Below are 22,281 nucleotides of genomic sequence, written 5' to 3'. Positions count from 1 at the left end.
AGCAGGCAAGAGGCTTGCGAGCAGGCCACCATAGCGTTTCTCACTGGGAGACACGCCCCTTGATCGTCAGCCGTCAATCATCTACTGCCTCCCCAACTACCTTTTTAATGGCACACATAGCTGCCTATACAACACGGTGATTTTCGCTCTCTCGCTTCAATCCTATCTCCGGCGCCTCCTAATCCAATCTCGACCGCCTTCAATGCACGACCTAGTCTTCGTCGCACCTGATGAATCCTCCATAGTATTCCATTTTGGAGTGAGGTGGAGGAGCAGCCCGTGGATGCCCAGGGATCCTCTGGACCCCTTTTCCGAGCACATGAACATTGCCCTCGAGGAGGTTGCGTAGATGGACGTGCATATGGAGCAACATGTTTGGGCCGCCGCGATCGCGCCATCGCGGGCGAATGGCTGGTATGGGACAACAACGTTGAGGCGCATTTTCAAGCCATCCGGGCCAACATCGCTGTATTCTACGCCGCCGTGATGGTGGGGGTGGAGGTAGTTGTGGCGGTGGCCCCAATTAGGCGGTGGGCGTGGCCGTTGCCATATGGCAGCGAGTCTAACTATTTATTATAGATTAAATAATTATTAGGTGTTATATAAATGTAAGTCGCATTATGACTAATTTTCGCACCCATTTATGAATGAAGTTGTTGTTTCTAAACGAGCTCCTTTGATTCAAAGGAATTATATTTGATTTCTGGAGGATTGCAATCCTTAGGATTTTTTTCTATGCTGATCCTTTGATTCATAGGATTAGATCGCGTAGGATTTTTTTCTATGAAACCTTTTGTACTACATTTCATAAAAATTTAACATCCACTTCAATCTTTTTTCATAATTTTTTTGTTTTTCCCGTGGCATCAAACACTTCTGGATAATCCTATATGATTCAAGTGAGTGCCACTCCAATCCTATACTTTTCTATTCCTATGCTTTCAAAATCCTGCGAATCAAAAAGGCCCTCACTGTATTCGTCCGAGTTTATTGAGAACGTGAGACTCGATAACAGGTGTGTACTACTTGCAGGGCAACATATGAAGTTCACATTATGACGATATAATGTGTTTGCGGTTTGGCTAGACAGATACGGGTGCCAATACGACGACTCTCTACTAGAGAGTTTATCTAAGAGTTCTATTAAGATTTTAATTAGGATTACATAGCTAGCCAGTGACAGTGCAAAGCCAGTGACATTTAAAGAAAGAGGATCGAGCACGTTGTTTCAAAAAAAAAAGAGGATCGAACGTGCGCCAGCCGCCGCGCGCTAGCTCAGGGCCAGCTAACACGCACCACGGCGGAAGCCCACAGCCCCTCCGGCGACGTCATAGAGCACCTCGTGCGTCTGCTGCTGCACGTTGCCGATGAAGCCGAGGGCGAAATCAGCGGCGACGGGCGCGAAGGCGAGGCATCCGTCCAGCAGCACGGCCAGAAGGTCAAGTTCGATGACGGCGCCGCCGTCGAACACCAGGGAGACCGCGGGCACCGTCACGCTGGTGACCCCCACGAAGTCGAAGCAGGTGTCGAGGTTCCCCGTCGGGGCGCGCGTCCTGTACGCCCTCATGGCGTTCCTGAATGCCAGCCGCAGCGCGCGGTACGCTGTGGGGGGCAGCCGCGTAATGATGGCGCTCGAGTCCATGACCGTCCCGCCGGAGAAGACCACCGGCGGCACGTTGAGCCGCCGGCCGGCGACCTCGATGCCCTGGAGCCGCACCAGGTAGATGGTCGGGTTGATGACGTTTGCGTTCCTGACCAGCGGCGTGGTCGCGAATGTGCCCGAGCCGCCGCCGCCGTCGCCTTCGACCGGCCCGCCGATGGAGAGGAAGCCGGCGGCGCTGGGCCCCGGGACGCAGTAGGAGAAGGCGTTGCCGTAGGCGCGGGCCGTCTGCGAGAGGAGGGACTGCGGCCCGCCGCCGAGCGACATGGTCCCGGAGGCCTGGGCGCTGAACTTGCCGCGCACGGCGTGGCTGCACCCGAACCGGAAGTTGAGGAAGGTGGTGCTGGGGCTGATGGTCAGCGTGTCGGTCATGTACGTCCCGAGCGTAAGCCGGTTATCGCTGTACTCGATCCGGTACAGGCAATCTCCCGTCGAGTTGGCCTTGGAGCAGCCATTGGCATAGTTGCCGAGAGATCGGCAGGCGCGGGAGCCGCAGCGGACGGGCGCGCCGGTGCTCGACCTGTAATTTTTGTACAATTGGATATTTCATTACTCCATCAAGAAGACAGTACATACAAAATAAAGCCAGTGGTGCTTTGCTGACCTGCGGGGATCGAAGAAGGCGTTCCGCTGCGGGTAGCACTGGGGGATGAGGCAAGGGAGGCACTGGATCCACGGGACGTCTTCGGTGGTGTCGATGGCCATGGTCTGTGCCAGGATCATTGGGTCGTCGTCGTCGTCGCCGTCGATCGCCGCGCCGTAGCCAGAGCCAGAGCCGATGCCGAAGGTCCCTCGGAGCATGAAGTCCACCTGCATCATGTCCACGTGCGGCCTGGCTGGGTCGAGCACGTCGTCCACCTCGCCGGTGGCCTTCCTTCGGACGTAGTCCGTGCGGGCTTGATCCCAGCGGAGCATCTCGACCAGGGGCGGCGGCGTGCCCTCCGACGGCGAGCACGGGCCGTACGGCCGGTGCAGCGGCACCCACGTGCCATTCGCGGATGGAGTCACTGCAAAAAAAGAAGAAAAGAGAGCATGCATCACGGCTATGGTTCTCGCACACATCTTCATCATCTCGTCTACCTATGTACGTACCCTTGAAGCCAGAGCAGATGGATTTTGACTCCATCAGGTGGCTAGTTTGCACCACCATGTAGCGCTGGCGGCGTTCCTGATCTGCTCCTCTGCCATGCGCAATGGCCGAACTAACGGACAAGAGGAGGAGCACGCCGAGTGCTACTAGCGGCGGGCTAGAAGCACTGGCCATGGCCTCCTCTGGGGTGTCGCCGTTTCCAGCCGATCTGGCTCTACATATGCTTTCATGCCCTCAACGTGTCGTTTGCACTGTACTTGTTAAACCAGTTAACTAAGACTAAGACTTGTTGAAGTCTAAATGATGACTGCCGGGGGCCAACAACGGTGTCCGGATGGGACGCTGCGTCAAGGAGGAGCCGCCATCCTCGCCACGCAACAAGGAGGAGCCGACAGTCATGCCACGCTGCCAGACCGGGCGTTCGTCCAGCTGGCATCCCCGTCTCACTGATTCCAGCACGGCAAGGAGATGGCGCCGCCATCCCCGTGAAGGAAAAGCAATAATAAAATTATTATTTATTTCCTTATTTCATGATAAATGTTTATTATTCATGTTAAATTGTATTAACCGGAAAATTAGTACATGTGTGAATACATAGACAAATCATACTGTCCCTATTATGCCTTACTTGACAAGCTCGTCGATCAAATATGGTTATGTTTCCTAACCATATACATGTGTTGTCATTTGAACGGGATCACATCATTAGGAGAATGATGTGATGGACATGACCCATCCGTTAGCTTAGCATTTTGATCGTTACAGTTTCATTGCTACTGCTTTCTTCATAACTTATACATGTTCCTTAGACTATGAGATTATGAAACTCCCGAATACCGGAGGAACACTTTGTGTGCTATCAAACGTCACACGGTAAATGGGTGATTATAAAGATGCTCTACGGGTGTCTTCAAAGGTGTTTGTTGGGTTGCATAGATCGAGATTAGGATTTGTCACTCTGTGTTTCGGAGAGGTATCTCCGGGCCCTCTCGGTAATGCTCATCACAATAAGCCTTGCAAGCAATGTGACTAATGAGTTAGTTGCGGGATGAAGCATTACGAAATGAGTAAAGAGACTTGCCGGTAACGAGATTGAACTAGGTATGATGATATCGACGATCGAATCTCGGGCAAGTAACATACCGATGACAAAGGGAACAACGTATGTTGTTATGTGTTTTGACCGATAAAGATCTTCGTAGAATATGTAGGACCCAATATGAGCATCTAGGTTCCACTATTTGTTATTGACCGGAGATGTGTCTCGGTCATGTCTACATAGTTCTCGAACCCATAGGGTCCGCACGCTTAACGTTCGATGACGATTAGTATTATGAGTTATGTGTTTTGATGACCGAAGTTTGTTCGGAGTCCCGGATGAGATCACGGACATGACAGGGAGTCCTGAAATGGTCGAGACATAAAGATTGATATATTGGACGGCTATATTCGGACACCGTAAGTGTTCCGAAGAAGTTTCGGATAAAACCGGAGTGCCAGAGGGTTATCGGAACCATCGTGGGAACTAATGGGCCTCGATGGGCCTTTGTGGAGAGAGAGAGAGAGAGGGGCGGCCAGGGCAGGCCACGTGCCCCCTCCCCCTTGGGTTCGAATTGGACTGCGAGGAGGGGCGGCACCCCCCCTTTCTGCTCCCTCTCCCTCTCCTTCCTTCCCCCTCTCTCCCTCTTGGTGGAAACCTACTAGGACTCGACTTGGAGTCCTAGTAGGATTTCCCTCTTGGGGGCGCGCCTAGGAGGGTCGGCCGGCCTCCCCTTTCTCCTTTATATACGGGGGCAGGGGCGCCCTAGAACACACAAGTTGATCTTTTAGCCATGTGCGGTGCTCCCCTCCATAGTTACACACCTGAGAAATATCGTCGTAGTGCTTAGGCGAAGCCCTGTGCCGGTAACTTCATCATCACTGTCGCCACGCTGTCGTGCTGACGAAACTCTCTCTCGGCCTCAACTGGATCAAGAGTACAAGGGACATCATCGAGCTGAACGTGTGCTGAACGCGGAGGTGTCGTACGTTCGGTGCTTGGATCGGTTGGATCACAAACACGTTCGACTACATCAACCGCGTTAACTAAACACTTCCACTTTCGGTGTACGAGGGTATGTGGATACATTCTCCCCTCTCATGCCTTGCACCACCTAGATAGATCTTGCATACTCATAGGAATTTTTTTTGAAACTACCGCGTTCCCCAACAGTGGCATCCGAGCCAGGTCTATGCGTAGATGTTATATGCACGAGTAGAACACAAAGAGTTGTGGGCGATAATAGTCATACTGCTTACCACCAATGTCTTACTTTGATTCGGCGGTATTGTTGAATGAAGCGGCCCGGACCGACATTACATGACCGCGTTCATGAGACTGGTTCTACCGACGTGCTTATGCACATAGGTGGTCGGGTGTCTATTTCTCCAACTTTAGTTGAATCGAGTTTGACTACGACCGATCCTTGTTGAAGATTAAAACAACACACTTGACGAAAAATCGTGGTGGTTTTGATGTGTAGGTAAGAACGATTCTTGCTAGAAGCCCGTAGCAGCCACGTAAAACTTGCAACAACAAAGTAGAGGACGTCTAACTTGTTTTTGCAGGGCATGTTGAGATGTGATATGGTCAAGACATGACATGATATAATTTGTTGTATCAGATGATCATATTTTGTTAAAGTTAGCGGCAACTGGCAGAAGCCTTATGGCTGTCTCTTTATTGCATAAGATGCAAGCGTCATGTAATTGCTTTACTTTATCGCTATGCGATAGAAATAGTTGCAAAAGCAATAGTTGGCAAGACGACCATGTGACGACACGTTGATAGAGATCAAGATGACGGAGATCATGGTGTCATGCCAGTGACGATGGAGATCATGAAGATACTTTGGAGATGGAGATCAAAGGCACAAGATGATGATGGCTATATCATGTCACATATTTTGATTGCATGTGATGTTTATCTTATATGCTTCTTATTTTGCTTAGTTTGGCGGTAGCATTATAAGATGATCCCTTACTAAACTTCAAGGTATAAGTGTTCTCCCTGAGTATGCACCGTTGCGACAGTTCTTCGTGCTGAGACACCACGTGATGATCGGGTGTGATAGGCTCTACGTTCACATACAATGGGTGCAAGCCAGTTTTGCACACGCAGAATACCCGGGTTAAACTTGACGAGCCTAGCATATGCAGATATGGCCTCGGAACACTGGAGACCGTAAGGAGAGCGTGAATCATATAGTAGATATGATCAACATAGAGATGGTCACCATTGAAAACTACTCCATCTCGCGTGATGATCGGACATGGTTTAGTTGATATGGATCATGTGATCATTTAGATGACTAGAGGGATGTCTATCTAAGTGGGAGTTCTTAAGTAATATGATTAATTGAACTTTATTTTATCATGAACTTAGTCCTGATAGTATTTTGCAAATTATGTTGTAGATCAATAGCTCGCGTTGTAGCTTCCCTATGTTTATATATGTTCCTAGATAAAACTAAGTTGAAATATCATAGTAGCAATGATGCAGACTGGGTCCATAATCTGAGGTTTATCCTCATTGCTGCACTGAAGAATTATGTCCTTGATGCACCGCTAGATGGCAGACCTATTGCAGGAGCAGATGCAGACGTTATGAATGTTTGGCTAGATCAATATGATGACTACTTGATAGTTTAGTGCACCATGCTTTACGGCTTAGTACCAGGACTTCAGAGCATATGAGATGTTCCAAGAGCTGAAATTGGTATTTCAGACTCATGCCCGTGCCGAGAGGTATGAGACCTCAGGCAAATACTTCGCCTAAAAGATGGAGGAGAATTGCTCAGCTAGTGAGCATGTACTCAGAATGTCTGGGTACTACAATCACTTGAATTAAGTGGGAGTTAATCTTCCAGATAAGATAGTGACTGAGAGAGTTCTCTAGTCACCATCACCAAGTTACTGGAACTTCGTGATGAACTATAGTATGCAAGGGATGACAAAAATGATTCCTGAGCTCTTCGCGATGCTGAAATCAACGAAGGTAGAAATCAAGAAAAAGTATCAAGTGTTGATTGACAAGACCACTAGTTTCAAGAAAAGGGCAAAGGAAAAGAAAGGGAACTTCAAATAGAATGGCAAACAAGTTGTCACTCCCGTGAAGAAGCCCAAAGCTAGACCTAAGCCTGAAATTGAGTGCTTCTACTGCAAAGGAAATGGTCACTGGAAGCGGAACTACCCCAAATATTTGGTGGAAAAGAGGGATGGCAAAGTGAACAAAGGTATATTTGATATACATGTTATTGATGTGTACCTTGCTAGTGTTCATAGTATCCCTTGGGTATTCGATACTTGTTCGGGTTCGAAGATTAGTAACTCGAAACTGGAGTTACAGAATAAATAGAGACTAGTTAAGAATGAAGTGACGATGTATGTTGGAAGTAGTTCCAAGATTGATATGATCATCATTGCACACTCCCTATACTTTCGAGATTAGTGTTGAACCTAAAGTTATTTGGTGTTTGCGTTGAGAATGAATATGATAAGATCATGTTTATTGCAATACAGTTATTCATTTAAGACAGAGAATAATCGTTATTCTATTTACATGAATAAAACCTTCTATGGTCATACACCCAATGTTTATGGTTTATTGAATCTCGATCGTGGTAATACACATATTCATAATATTGATGCCAAAAGATGCAAAGGTGATAATGATAGTGCAACTTATTCGTGGCATTGCTGTTTGGGTCATATCGGTGTAAAGTGCATGAAGAAACTCCATAAAGATGGAATTTTAGAATCACTTGATTATGAATCATTTGATACTTGCGAACCGTGCCTTATGGGCAAGATGACTAAAACTCCGTTCTCCAGAACAATAGAACGAGATAGTGACTTATTGGAAATAATACATACCGATGTATGCTGTCCAATGAGTGTTGATGCTCATGGCATGTATTGTTATTTTCTGACCTTCACAGGTGATTTAAGCAGATATGGGTATATCTTCTTAATGAAACACAAGTCTGAAACATTTGAAAAGTTCAAAGAATTTCAGAGTGAAGTGGAGAATCATCGTAACAAGAAAATAAAAGTTTCTACGATATGATCATGGAGGAGAATATTTGAGTTACGAGTTTGGATTTCATTTAAAACAATGTGGAATAGTTTCACAGCTCACGCCACCTGGAACACCACAGCGTAATGGTGTGTCTGAATGTCGTAACCGCGCTTTATTGGATATGGCGTGATCTATGATATCTCTTACCGATTTACCACTATCGTTCTGGGGTTATGCATTAGAGACAACTACATTCACTTTAAATAGGGCATCATCAAAAACCGTTGAGACGACGTCTTATGAACTGTGGTTTGGCAAGAAACCAAAGTTTTCGTTTCTTAAAATTTGGGGTTGCAATGCTTATGTGAAAAAGCTTCAACCTGATAAGCTCGAAACCAAATTGAAGAAGCGCATCTTCATAGGATACTCAAAGGAAACTGTTGGGTACTGATGGGGTCATGTACCTAGGGTAGGGTCATGGACCTGATCTAAGTACCTTACCCAAGGACACCCTTAGAAGAGGTCGCCTTCCAGTCGACCAACGAAGGACTCACTCGACTGACTGAAGGACTCGACCACGAAGACTCACTCGACCACCAGGAGGTCAAGAGGCACTCTGCACTGCAACGGCCTGTAATTAAGTAGGCTTTATGATAGTAAAGACACTTTATGTGGGGCGTTATCAGTAACGCCCCAGACTTAACTCACCTTAAACCCTCTCCTACGTGGGCTGGCTGGGGTCCTGGCGCACTCTATATAAGCCACCCCCCTCCACAGGCAGAAGGGTTCGGCACCTTGTAACTCATATACTCATAATCCACTCGACCGCCTCCGGGCTCCGAGACGTAGGGCTATTACTTCTTCCGAGAAGGGCCTGAACTCGTACATCCCTGGTGTTTACAACCTCTCCATAGCTAGGACCTTGCCTCTCCATACCTACCCCCCACTCTACTGTCAGGCTTAGAACCACGACAGTTGGCGCCCACCTTGGGGCAGGTGTTTTAGCGATTTTTGTGGAGAAGTTGCGATTCTTCCGAGTACTTTCATCATGGTGTCTGCTGGAGTTTTGGTCGGGGGTCAAGAGATCCGTCTCGGCACTCTCACCTTCATCGCCGACGACTCCGCGTGGCTCCAGGAGGCTCCACTCGACGTTGATGCGCTCCCCGTCCGCGGTGCGACGCATTTTCGCGCATGTGTCCGCGGCGTTCTGCTGCGGCAACCGTCGACCCAGTATCGGTCGGCTCCTCCATCGTCCACCCTCCCGGTCTCCCGCCAGCGCAAGCGCTCGGGCCGGTCGAGGCTTCAGCGATGGGTGAGGCACGCGGTGGCTCGCCAATCGGCCACCACCCAAGTTGCGGCAATCGAGCCCGACGAATCTCTCTACGGCTTGTTCGATCTGTCGACTGGCTCCGTAGAGACTGCATCCGAGTGCGGTAGCAGTGATCCAGCGGCGGAAATCTTGATGGTCGACGGGCCCCGCAGTCCCCCTGGCTTCGCCCGTGATGGTGGAGCAGGTGACGGAGGCGACCCCGCACGAGGCTACGAAGAGTACCAGCCCGAGCCACTCGACTCTCTGCAAAGAGAGGAACTTCGCCGCAGGAACGTGGATGCCCTGCGTACTCCCATCGCAGGAGAAACCCCCGAGGCTCGTGCCTTGGAGGAGGCGCGTCTGGCCAATTTGGCCGAGCGCACTCGACTGGAGAATCTTCAGCGAGCACTCGACGAGCGCGCGCGGCAACGAGTTCCCGACACCAGTCGACGTCAACTCTTCCCGCCGACTCAGGTATATCGAACCCCAATCCAGAATTTAGCAGCTGCGACCCGTATAGCAGAGTCCATCCAGCCTTCGCAGTCGGAAGCTGGCAGAGGTTTGCTGCAGATCAGGGATCTGCTCCGGGCAGCAGGAGATCAGAATTCAGCCGTGTCTCAGTCGCGCAACAGAATTCACAGTCGATCCGTCACTGTGAATACGGTTCAGTCGGCTCACAGCCCCAGATCGCCTCCGCGGCGTGAAGGGCGCGAGAATCGGCGAGATCAATATGGCGACCGACTCGACCGAGATGATAGGCGTCGAGTGCCCAATTCCCCTCCGAGGGGTGGGTCTTACGCTCCTCGGCAGCAAGATGACAGGCGTCAGTACAGTACAGGGCGAAGGGTTCCAGTCGACCCCAGAGAACCAGGCTTCGACGCGCGATCCATTATCGTGCAAGGTTTGGTCGACCGGAACAGAGCCCATCGAGGCGGACTCGACAGAGATGTACCCACAAGCAGTCGAGTGCATGTTTCTGGTCCTGAATGTTTCAGCAGAGCTATCAGAGCCGCAGTTATCCCTCCCAATTTCAGGTTGGCAACAGGAGTCAGCAAGTTCACTGGTGAGTCTAAGCCTGAAACTTGGCTTGAAGACTACCGAGTGGCAGTTCAGATTGGTGGTGGGAACGACGAGGTGGCCATGAAGCATTTGCCCCTCATGCTGGAAGGTTCTGCCAGGGCATGGTTGACTCAATTACCTCCTAGCAGCATTTACACTTGGGAAGATCTGTCCCGAGTGTTCATCAGAACGTTTGAAGGAACTTGCAAGCGACCAGCTGGATTGACAGAGTTGCAAGTCTGCGTGCAGAAGGCTAATGAGACTCTCAGAGAGTATATTCAGAGGTGGATCACTTTGCACCACACTGTGGAGAATGTGTCTGATCATCAGGCAGTCTGCGCCTTCAAAGATGGCGTCAAGAACAGAGAACTGAGTTTGAAGTTTGGTCGAACCGGTGACATGACCTTGAGTCGGATGATGGAGATTGCTACCAAGTACGCCAACGGCGAAGAAGAAGACCGACTCCGAAGCGGCAAGCACAAGCCGAGTCAGTCGGAAAAAGGAAACACCAGTCGGAAACAGAAGCGGAAGGCTGAACCGGCAGCTCCTGGAGAGGCTCTGGCCGTGACTCAGGGAAAGTTTAAGGGGAAACCAAAAGGATCCTGGAACCCCAAGAAGGTAAAGGATAAAGAAGGGAACGACGTAATGGATATGCCATGTCACATCCACACGAAGAAAGACGAAGAGGGGAATATCATCTACCCGAAGCACACCACTCGCCAATGTCGACTCCTGATCCAGCAGTTTCAGGGAAAACAGTCTAAGGACAAGGAGAAGGAGTCGGACAAGGCCGAAGACAAGGAGGACAGTGAGGAAGGATATCCGCATATCAACTCCACTCTGATGATCTTTGCAGATGTGGAAAGCAGGAGTCGACTGAAAGTCATTAACCGAGAGGTGAACATGGTTGCCCCAGCAAAAGCAAATTATCTGAAATGGTCTCAAACACCCATCACATTCGACCAATCTGATCACCCGACTCATATTGCCACCCCTGGGAGGCAAGCTTTGGTGGTCGATCCAGTTGTCGAAGGCACTCGACTGACAAAGGTGCTGATGGATGGTGGAAGCGGGCTGAATTTGTTGTATGCAGACACACTGAAAGGAATGGGCATTCCGATGTCCCGACTGAGCACTAGTAACATGAGCTTTCATGGAGTTATACCAGGGAAGAAAGCCGAGTCACTCGGCCAAATAGCTTTGGACGTGGTGTTTGGTGATTCGAAACATTTTCGCAAAGAAAAGTTGACGTTTGAGGTCGTGGATTTTCAGAGTGCATATCATGCCATTTTGGGGAGACCAGCTTACGCACGGTTCATGGCTCGACCATGTTACGTGTACCTCAAATTGAAGATGCCCGGCCCCAAAGGAGTGATCACTGTCACCGGTGATAGGAAAAAGGCAGAAGAGTGCTTTCAGAAGGGCTCCAAGATTGCCGATTCCCAGGTGACAGCGGTCGAGTTCGAGGAATACAAGCAAAACGCAGATCCGAGTGACTTGCTGCGATCAAAGAAACCCGCCACAGAGTCTGCATTCCAGTCGTCCGGTGAGACGAAGCCTGTTCACATTCACCCGACCGACCCCGATGCAGCTCCGACCCGCATCTCCACAACACTCGACCCAAAATAGGAAGAAGCGCTCATCCAGTTCCTCCGTGAGAACTGGGACATTTTTGCATGGAAGCCCGCTGACATGCCAGGTGTTCCCAGGGGACTGGCTGAGCATCGCCTAAGAGTCGACTCATCTGCAAAACCAGTCAAAGAGCATCTTCGGCGGTCCGCCGTCCAGAAGAGAAAAGCCATTGGTGAAGAAGTGGCTCGACTGTTGGCGGCAGGATTTATCCGAGAGATATACCACTCCGAGTGGCTCGCTAATGTCGTCATGGTTCCTAAGAAGGACAAGTCGCTCCGAATGTGCATTGATTTCAAGCACATCAACCGGGCCTGCCCGAAAGATCATTTTCCTCTCCCTCGCATAGATCAAATTGTTGACTCGACCGCGGGATGCGAGAGGCTATCTTTTTTAGATGCCTACTCCGGGTACCACCAGATCCGTCTGTACGGACCCGACGAGGTAAAAACAGCTTTCATCACTCCATTCGGGTGCTTCTGCTATATCACCATGCCATTCGGCCTCAAGAATGCCGGAGCCACATTTATGCGAATGATTCAGAAGTGTCTACTCACTCAAATCAGTCGGAATGTGGAAGCATATATGGATGATATTGTTGTCAAGTCACGAAAAGGTTCCGACCTGCTCGCTGATCTCGCCGAAACATTTGCCAACCTCAGAAGATATGATATCAAGCTCAATCCATCAAAGTGCACATTTGGAGTTCCTGGTGGCAAGTTACTCGGTTTTCTCGTTTCCGAACGGGGAATCGACGCTAACCCAGAGAAGATTGGCACTATTCTCCGAATGAAACGCCCTGTGCGAGTGCACGATGTCCAGAAGCTTACTGGATGCTTGGCCGCATTAAGTCGATTCATCTCACGACTCGGTGAAAAGGCATTGCCTCTTTACCGACTGATGAAGAAGACAGACAAGTTCGAGTGGACTCCAGAAGCTGATGCAGCGTTTGCCGAGCTAAAAGCTCTGCTCTCCACCCAGCCGGTGCTTGCTGCTCCAATCAGCAAAGAGCCTCTGTTGCTCTATATCGCAGCCACAGGACAAGTCGTCAGTACTGTGCTTACGGTCGAGCGGGAAGAAGAAGGAAAAGCTCTCAAAGTTCAGCGCCCAGTGTATTATTTGTCTGAAGTCTTGACTCCATCCAAGCAGAGATATCCTCATTATCAGAAGCTTGTGTATGGAATATACATGACCACAAAGAAGGTTGCTCATTATTTTTCTGATCATTCCATCACAGTCGTCAGCGACGCTCCACTATCAGAGATTTTGCACAACAGAGATGCAACTGGTCGAGTGGCCAAATGGGCGATTGAACTTCTTCCCCTTGATATCAAGTTTGAGGCAAAGAAAGCCATTAAGTCCCAGGCAATAGCAGATTTCCTCGCCGAGTGGATTGAACAACAGCAGCCGACTGAAGTTCACTCGGAGCATTGGACCATGTTCTTTGATGGCTCTAAGATGTTGAATGGTTCCGGTGCTGGGGTTGTCCTGGTTTCCCCCAGAGGAGATAAGCTCAGATATGTGCTCCAGATTCACTTTGATTCCTCCAACAATGAGGCAGAATATGAGGCCCTCTTATATGGGTTGCGCATGGCCATTTCACTCGGCGTCCGTCGCCTGATGGTCTATGGCGACTCGGATTTAGTGGTCAACCAGGTGATGAAAGAGTGGGACGTGAGAAGCCCAGCCATGACTGGATACTGCAGTGCAGTGAGGAAGCTGGAAAAGAAGTTCGAGGGGTTGGAGCTCCATCATATACCCCGACTGAAAAATCAAGCAGCTGATGATCTAGCAAAGATAGGTTCCAAGAGAGAAGCCATTCCGAGTGGTGTGTTCTTGGAGCATATACACACTCCGTCAGTCAAAGAAGATCCTTTCACCGAAGAAACTCCACAGCCCAAGAGTGCCACAGATCCGACTGAAGTTGAAGTCCCAGCGGTGGTCGACTTGATCATGGAGGTCTTGGTGGTCATTCCCGACTGGACAGTTCCATATGTCGCGTATATCCTGAGAAAAGAGCTTCCGGAGGATGAGGAAGAGGCTCGACAGATCGTCCGTCGATCTAAGGCCTTTACCGTAATCAAAGGACAATTATACAGAGAAAGCGCGACTGGAGTTGGTCAGAAGTGCATAACACCAGAAGAAGGTCGACTCATCCTCAATGATATCCACTCGGGGACCTGTGGTCATCATGCGTCCTCTCGGACCATCGTGGCCAAAGCATACCGAGCCGGATTTTACTGGCCAAAGGCGAATGAGATGGCAAAAGAGATAGTGGATAAGTGCGAGGGATGTCAGTTCTACTCGAATATGTCGCACAAGCCTGCGTCAGCTCTGAAGACCATCCCACTCGTCTGGCCTTTCGCAGTATGGGGACTGGACATGGTCGGTCCTTTGAGAACAGGACGAAGTGGCTTCACGCATGTACTGGTGGCAGTCGACAAGTTCACCAAGTGGATCGAGGCTAAACCAATCAAGAGCCTTGACACCGGTACTGCTGTTAGCTTCATCAGGGAACTAATATTCAGATATGGAGTCCCGCACAGCATCATTACGGATAATGGGTCGAACTTTGACTCGGAGGAATTCAGAGATTTCTGCAACTCCCAAGGCACACGGGTCGACTACGCTTCAGTCGCCCATCCGCAGTCGAATGGACAAGCAGAGCGAGCTAATGGACTGATTCTTAAGGGATTGAAGCCCCGACTGATGCGTGATCTCAAACACGCGGCTGGAGCTTGGGTCGACGAACTTCCCTCAGTGCTTTGGGGGCTGCGGACCACACCTAATCGGTCGACCGGAAGAACTCCATTCTTCTTGGTCTACGGAGCTGAAGCAGTCTTGCCGAGTGATCTTCTCCACAATGCTCCTCGAGTTGAAATCTACAACGAAGCAGAGGCTGAACAAGCGCGGCAGGACGCAGTCGACCTTTTAGAGGAAGAAAGGGAGATGGCTCTGATCCGCTCGACCATCTACCAACAAGATTTGCGTCGTTTCCACGCCAGAAATGTGAGAGGTCGAGCCTTCCAGGAAGGAGATTTAGTTCTCCGAGTGGATCAGCACAAACCACACAAGCTTGCTCCTTCTTGGGAAGGCCCCTTCATCGTCACCAAGGTTCTCCACAACGGGGCGTACCGTCTTTACAACGTCGAGCATAATATCGACGAGCCCCGAGCTTGGAACGCGGAGCTACTCCGCCCATTTTATACTTAAGTTTTATCACTCGGATGAGTTGCAATAAAGTACTTCTGTAGTTCATGGACCTCAAAATAATAGTGTCATAGTTCCTCCATAATTTCTGTCACTTTTTATTTTTGTCCAATAAAATTCCCCCTCAGTGGGTGACTTAGCTGCGAATCCGTTTCGCCTAAGTTTGTAAAAATCCTACCGAGTGGTGAGCCAGACTCCCACTCGGAGGCTTAGCTGCGAATCCGTTTCGCCTAAGTTATCAAAATCCTACCGAGTGGTGAGCCAGACTCCCACTCGGAGGCTTAGCTGCGAATCCGTTTCGCCTAAGTTATCAAAATCCTACCGAGTGGTAAGCCAGACTTCCACTCGGAGGCTTAGCTGCAGTCCAAGCACTCGCCTAAGTTATCAAAATCCTACCGAGTGAAGAGCAACCCTCTCACTCGGGGGCTTAGCTGCAGTCCAAGCACTCGCCTAAGTTATCAAAATCCTACCGAGTGAAGAGCAACCCTCTCACTCGGGGGCTTAGCTGCAGTCCAAGCACTCGCCTAAGTTATAAAAATCCTACCGAGTGAAGAGCAACCCTCTCACTCGGGGGCTTAGCTGCAGTCCAAGCACTCGCCTAAGTTATCAAAATCCTACCGAGTGAAGAGCAACCCTCTCACTCGGGGGCTTAGCTGCAGTCCAAGCACTCGCCTAAGTTATAAAAATCCTACCGAGTAAAGAGCAACCCTCTCACTCGGGGGCTTAGCTGCAGTCCAAACACTCGCCTAAGTTATAAAAATCCTACCGAGTGGAGAGCAACCCTCTCACTCGGGGGGCTTAGCTGCAGCCATGTGCTCGCCTAAGTTATAAAAATCCTACCGAGTAAAGAGCAACCATCTCACTCGGAGGCTTAGCCGCAGCCCAGTGCTAGCCTAAGTTATCAAAATCCTACCGAGTGGAGAGCAACCCTCTCACTCGGGGGCTTAGCTGCAGTCCAAGCACTCGCCTAAGTTATCAAAATCCTACCGAGTGGAGAGCAACCCTCTCACTCGGAGGCTTAGCCGCAGCCCAGTGCTAGCCTAAGTTATCAAAATCCTACGGACTGAAGAGTAAAACCTCTCACTCGGGGGCTTAGCCGCAGCCCAGTGCTCGCCTAAGTGGACTAAAGAATAAGTCGATTGCAGTAAAGGCGCCTTGCTTTGAACCTGCAAAAGACATTTCGAGCCAAAGGCAATCGTATTCAAGCACCAAATTCAAGTTTGAATCGATATCTAAAGGAACCGAAAGTGCTCAGGCGTTAAGCCTGTTAAGGTTTATCGGTTACAATTCCACTCGGCATACCGAGGCAAATTTAAAGCGTCGAGCCAGAAGAAGTTTTTTACCCCTCCTGTGGAGGGCTGGAAGGTGCAACGAATTCATCAAGGTCAATTCCGTCGGCGATCCGAGTGGCAGCTGCAAGGAAAGTTTCCATAAAGGACCTGAAGTCGTGTTTCTTGGTGTTGGCCACCCGAAGAGCCGCCAGCTTCTCTTCTCGCGCATCTTTACAGTGGACTCGGGCCAGACACAGAGCAACATCTGCACCACACCGAGCCGAGGACTTCTTCCATTCCTGCACTCGACCAGGGATCGTGTTCAAGCGGGCCATCAGCGACTCAAGGTCATTCTGAAGTGTCTCCTCAGGCCAGAGCGTCGAGTCGATGCGAGATGTGGCGGCCTTCAGCCTTGCGAGATAGTCCACGACAGCTGCAACACGAGACTCCAGTCGGAAAACATCCATGGCAACTTCGTCGTTCACCGGAGAATTGACGGGGTCGAGGTTTGGCTCCAGCCGGCTAGTTTCTTCTTCAAAGTTTTGACAAAATTCTGCAAGGATGATCACTAAGTCAAGGGGATGGTCGAATGGAAAAACCACAATTGGAAATGTTTGCCAAGCATAGAGGTTTACCTTCAAGCATAAGAAACAGCTTCTTGGCAAGACCACTCAGGAAGGCCTCCAGATCAGTTTTCTTCCCAGTCAATTTGCTGACTTGGTCGGTCAGGGCAGCTTTATCAGTTTTCAGTCGACTGACCTCCTTGTTGGCGATCCCAAGAGCAGCTTTCAGATTGGTATTGTCTTGTTCAAGCTTGGTGACTGAAGCTAACTTCTCGTCAGCAAGCTTGATCTTCTCAGCTAGTTCGAGGTCTTTCTTCTGTTGGGCCTCCCTTACCTTACCTGCAAGTTACAGCAAGATCAGATTTTGAAACAAGCAAGGGGAAAAGCAGTCGTCAGGTCTCACCAAACATACCTTCGGTCTCCTCCTTTGCCTTCGTCAGCTTCTCCTGAACCAGCTTCAAGCTCAGCTCGAGTTGAGTGTGCTTGTTTTCCAGCTCAGAGTAGCGAGCCACAAGATCACAAGAGTTCTGCGAAGAACCAATCGACTAAATGTCAAATATAATTCACTTCCGAGTGAAAAAGGAAAAAACACACGTTTCTAAGACTACAGCCGAATACAAGCATTCGACCGTAGTCTCGGGGACTACACCCAGTGGGTGCACTCAGCGTGCCCCCACTAATTCTGTTGAAGACAAAGTCGACCAGTCGACCTCAAAAAAAAACGAGATGTATTCTTTAAGACTGTGATCAACTGCAAGCAGTCGACCACAGTCTCGGGGACTACACCCAGTGGGTGCACTCAGCGTGCCCCCACCGGTTTGTGAAATCCAGTCGACATAGTCGACTGACAGAAAGATTGACATCATAAAGCCTAAGGCCGACTGCCAGCAGTCGACCTTAGCCTTGGGGACTACACCCAGCGGGTGCACTCAGCGTGCCCCCGCTAACACGGAGTTTAATCGACACACCCAGTGGGTGACTACTATAAATTCCGGAAAGGAAAAGTTTTTGGTAGCATATCCAACAGAACAAACAGTGGTCGACTGACCTGAACATTGCTTTGGAGGGCAGAACTGGCGTCATAAGCTGCCTGGCTCGCATCCCGGATGGTCTTCAACTGCTCCATCATGATTCCCGCCTGGCGTATCGCTTCCTTCGCCGCGCCAGCTTGGTCCTCTGGGACGTGGTGCGTCGTGAAGAGGGAGGGCTGCTGAGCACTCGTCAATGGATCTGCGAAGGACACCGTGTGTCGAGTGGTGTTCTCTTCCTCCGCAATCAGAATCTCAGGCGCCGTCACATCCTGAGGCACCTTACTGGCGGACGCTTTCCTACTCCTCCTGCGCTTCAGTGGTTCTTCATCCTCATCATCATCAGGGAGATTGATAACAGTATTGGGTGGAGCTACGAGAAGAATCAGGATCAGAGATCGCGAGTCAGTCGACATCAGGATCAGAGATCGCGAGTCAGTCGACTAAGAACGGCGTTAAGAATACAGTACCTGGTTTCGAAGTTGCTGCGTCCTCCATCTCGTGGTCATCAGCCCGGGCTGAGGTTTCAGAAGTAGCAGCACTGCAACTCCAAAGGATCAGTCGACTAACTTCAGCGTCGACCAGAGACAAAGTTCACACAAAATAAGAAGATTAAGCAGCACGATTACCCTGATATGGTGGGGATGGACACCTTCATCTTCGGCAGGAGCTTGATCGGCTTCGACGAGGCCGCCCTGGGCTGCTTCGGCGCCTTTTCAGTCGGCACCGGAGAGGTGGTCCGAGGGCGCTTGGTCGACTGAGCAGCGGTCGCAACCCCCTTACCACGTTCAGTCGAAGGGTCGTGGACAAGCTTCGACCGCCTTTCTGAGCGCGGTGGTACGACCTCCTCCTCCTCTTCTTCCTCGTCTTCAACGTCATCTTCATCACCGTCATCATCATCATCGTCGTCATCATCCTCTGCAACGTCCGAGTCCCATTCCTCCTCTTCCTGGCTCTCGCCCCCACTCGCCTCACCCTCCTCAGTCGGAGCTTGTGCCCCATTGGGCATCGAGTACAGCTCGGTGAGGCCTAGCAGATATCAAGACAAGGATCAGTCGACCAGTCGGCAGAGTAAACAGAAATGAATGCGACAAGAACGCAGTGGAGAGCAGAGCAAGTGTACCTTGTTTGGATCGCTGTTGTGGTCGAGTGGAGGAATCCTTCTGGCTCCGCGTGGGTTGTCCTTGTTTCCGGTAACGGCTACCATCCATCTTTCCAGAGTGACATCGTCGACTGCTTCTGGATGGACTCGAGTCTCGTCTTCAGTCCCACAGTACAACCACATGCAGTGGCTCCGGAACTGAAGGGGCTGGATGCGACGCCTAAGGAAGACCTCCAGGAGGTCCATGCCCGTCACTCCCTCCCGAACCAACTGCACCACGCGCTCCATCAACATCTTCACGTCAGCTTTCTCCTCCGGAATCAACTTCAGAGGGGAGGGCTTGTTCACTCGGTCCATGGTAAACGGAGGGAGTCCACTCGACTGCCCTGGCGTCGACTGGACCTGGCAGTAGAACCAAGTCGACTGCCAGCCTCTGACGGACTCGGGAAAGGTCATGGGCGGGAAGGTGCTCTTATTCCTCACCTGGATCCCCAGACCCCCACACATTTGGACGACTCGGGTTTCTCATCACCTGGGCTCGCCTTCTTCACGGTCTGAGAGCGACACGTGAATATATGCTTGAACAAACCCCAGTGCGGTCGACAGCCCAGGAAACCCTCACACATGGACACGAACGCGGCAAGATAGGCAATAGAGTTTGGGGTAAAGTGGTGGAGCTGCGCTCCGAAGAAATTCAAGAAGCCACGGAAGAAAACACTCGGCGGCAAGGAAAATCCACGATCAACATGGGTGGCCAAGAGCACACACTCACCCTCTTCTGGCTGGGGCTGCCACTCCTTCCCCGGAAGCCTCGCAGCTCCATGAGGGATCAAGCCCTCGTTGGCCATGTCGAGGAGGTCATTCTCTGTGATGGTCGACTGGATCCAGTCTCCTTGGACCCAGCCCTTCGGCAGGCGGGATCTGGACGAGGACCCGCCGCGGCTGGTGGATCTCCCCTTTGCCTTCTCCGACGCCGACGCCTTCTTCGCACGTTCCAGCGCCGCCGTCTTCTCCTTGGCCATGGTTGCCGGCGAGATGCGCGTGGGGAAGTTGTGCGGGGGCGAGAGCGAGCGCGCTGGGCGGGGACGAAGGGAGCAGAGAGAGAGAGAGAATGCTGAGGCACAGTACAGAAATCCTCGCCGGGCGCATTTATAAGGTCCCTTCCGAGTGGATGACAGGTGGGCCCGGTCGATCTAATCATATCAGGAACAGTTGTGCAGACGGGATACGTGGCGAAGAAAGCGGCGCGGAGATCGAGGCGTCTATGCCCCGTCCCATCCGAACGCCGCGGTCCGCTCCGCTTCGCGCGCGTCCCCAAATTTCGCATCCCGCGGAATCCGCGAACGGCAGATCGGTCTGTCAGACGTGGGGTTTCCCGCGATCCGTCGCTCGGAGATCGTCGAAGCCCGAAAAATCACTCGACGAAAGAAGAGAATGGATCGAGTCGACCGAAGACAAGTTGCTCACTATCGACGAAGAAATTCTTTGGCCCAGAACAACGCACGACCAGTGTGCAAAGGTTAATCGGAAATGACATCAACTCCTTCCTCACTCGAAGCCTCAATCCATTCGGGGGCTAATGATGGGGTCATGTACCTAGGGTAGGGTCATGGACCTGATCTAAGTACCTTACCCAAGGACACCCTTAGAAGAGGTCGCCTTCCAGTCGACCAACGAAGGACTCACTCGACTGACTGAAGGACTCGACCACGAAGACTCACTCGACCACCAGGAGGTCAAGAGGCACTCTGCACTGCAACGGCCTGTAATTAAGTAGGCTTTATGATAGTAAAGACACTTTATGTGGGGCGTTATCAGTAACGCCCCAGACTTAACTCACCTTAAACCCTCTCCTACGTGGGCTGGCTGGGGTCCTGGCGCACTCTATATAAGCCACCCCCCTCCACAGGCAGAAGGGTTCGGCACCTTGTAACTCATATACTCATAATCCACTCGACCGCCTCCGGGCTCCGAGACGTAGGGCTATTACTTCTTCCGAGAAGGGCCTGAACTCGTACATCCCTTGCGTCTACAACCTCTCCATAGCTAGGACCTTGCCTCTCCATACCTACCCCCCACTCTACTGTCAGGCTTAGAACCACGACAGGTACACCTTCTATCACAGATCCGAAGGCAAAATCTTTGTTGCTAAGAATGGATCCTTTCTAGAGAAGGAGTTTCTCTCAAAAGAAGTGAGTGGGAGGAAAGTAGAACTTGATGAGGTAATTGTACCTTCTCCCTTATTGGAAACTAGTTCATCACAGAAATCAGTTCCAGTGATTCCTACACCAATAAGTGAGGAAGCTAATAATGATGATCATGAAACTTCAGATTAAGTTACTACCAAACCTCGTAGGTCTTCTAGAGTAAGATACACAGCGGAGTGGTACGGTAATCCTGTTCTAGAAGTCATGTTACTAGACCATGATGAACCTATGAACTATGAGGAAGCGATGATGAGCCCAGATTCCGCGAAATGGCTTGAGGCCATGAAATCTGAGATGGGATCCATGTATGAGAACAAAGTGTGGACTTTGGTGGACTTGCCCGATGATCGGCAAGCCATAGAAAATAAATAGATCTTCAAGAGGAAGACGGACACTGATAGTAGTGTTACTATCTACAAAGCTCGACTTGTCGCAAAAAGGTTTTCAACAAAGTTCAAGGTGTTAACTACAATGAGATTTTCTCAACCATAGCAATGCTTAAATCCGTCTGAATCATGTTAGCAGTTGCCATATTTTATGAAAATCTGGCAAATGGATGTCAAAAATTAATTCCTTAAATGGGTATTTCTTAAAGAAGAGTTGTATATGATGCAACCAGAAGGTTTTGTCGATCCTAAAGGTACTAACAAGGTGTGAAAGCTCTAGCGATCCATCTATGAACTGGTGCAAGCATCTCGGAGTTGGAATATATGCTTTGATAAGTTGATCAAAGCATATAGTTTTATACAGACTTGGGGTGAAGCCTGTATTTACAAAAAAGTGAGTGGGAGCACTACAGCCTTTCTGATAAAGTGTATGTGATTGACATATTGTTGATCGAAAATAGTGTAGAATTTTCTGGAAAGCATAAAGGAGAGTTTGAAAGGAGACCTCAGTGAAGCTGCTTATATATTGGGCATCAAGATCTATAGAGACAGATCATGACGCTTGATAAGTTCTTTCAATGAATACATGCCTTGACAAGTTTTTGAAAGATTTCAAAATGGATCAGTCAAAGAAGGAGTTCTTGTTTGTATAACAAGGTGTAAAGTTGAGTAAGACTCAAAACACGACCATAGCGGAAAATAGAAAGA

General features: G+C 50.2%; 1 protein-coding gene across 1 annotated transcript; it reads right to left on the bottom strand.

The window, feature by feature from the left end:
• Positions 1–1,002: 1,002 nt before the first annotated feature.
• Positions 1,003–3,047, bottom strand: LOC123158408 (aspartyl protease family protein At5g10770). Its single transcript, XM_044576408.1, has 3 exons — positions 2,753–3,047; positions 2,265–2,667; positions 1,003–2,180 (listed from the first exon to the last, which is right to left on the bottom strand). The coding sequence occupies exons 1-3, from the start codon at positions 2,922–2,924 to the stop codon at positions 1,286–1,288; spliced, it is 1,470 nt and encodes a 489-aa protein (XP_044432343.1). The 5' UTR covers positions 2,925–3,047; the 3' UTR covers positions 1,003–1,285.
• Positions 3,048–22,281: the final 19,234 nt, after the last annotated feature.

This window comes from Triticum aestivum, chromosome 7B, assembly GCF_018294505.1.
Source record: "Triticum aestivum cultivar Chinese Spring chromosome 7B, IWGSC CS RefSeq v2.1, whole genome shotgun sequence".
Taxonomy (NCBI): Eukaryota; Viridiplantae; Streptophyta; class Magnoliopsida; order Poales; family Poaceae; genus Triticum; species Triticum aestivum.
Note: the sequence above shows the minus strand (reverse complement) of the source record. Positions and strands in the feature narration are given on the sequence as shown.

Excerpts from the sequence above, each read along its gene's own strand:
- LOC123158408 (XM_044576408.1), bottom strand. The coding sequence starts at position 2,924 with ATGGCCAGTGCTTCTAGCCCGCCGCTAGTAGCACTCGGCGTGCTCCTC. Across the intron at positions 2,668-2,752 it reads CATCTGCTCTGGCTTCAAGG|TGACTCCATCCGCGAATGGC; the intron begins GTACGTACATAG and ends CTTTTTTTGCAG. Across the intron at positions 2,181-2,264 it reads GCCTTCTTCGATCCCCGCAG|GTCGAGCACCGGCGCGCCCG; the intron begins GTCAGCAAAGCA and ends CAAAAATTACAG.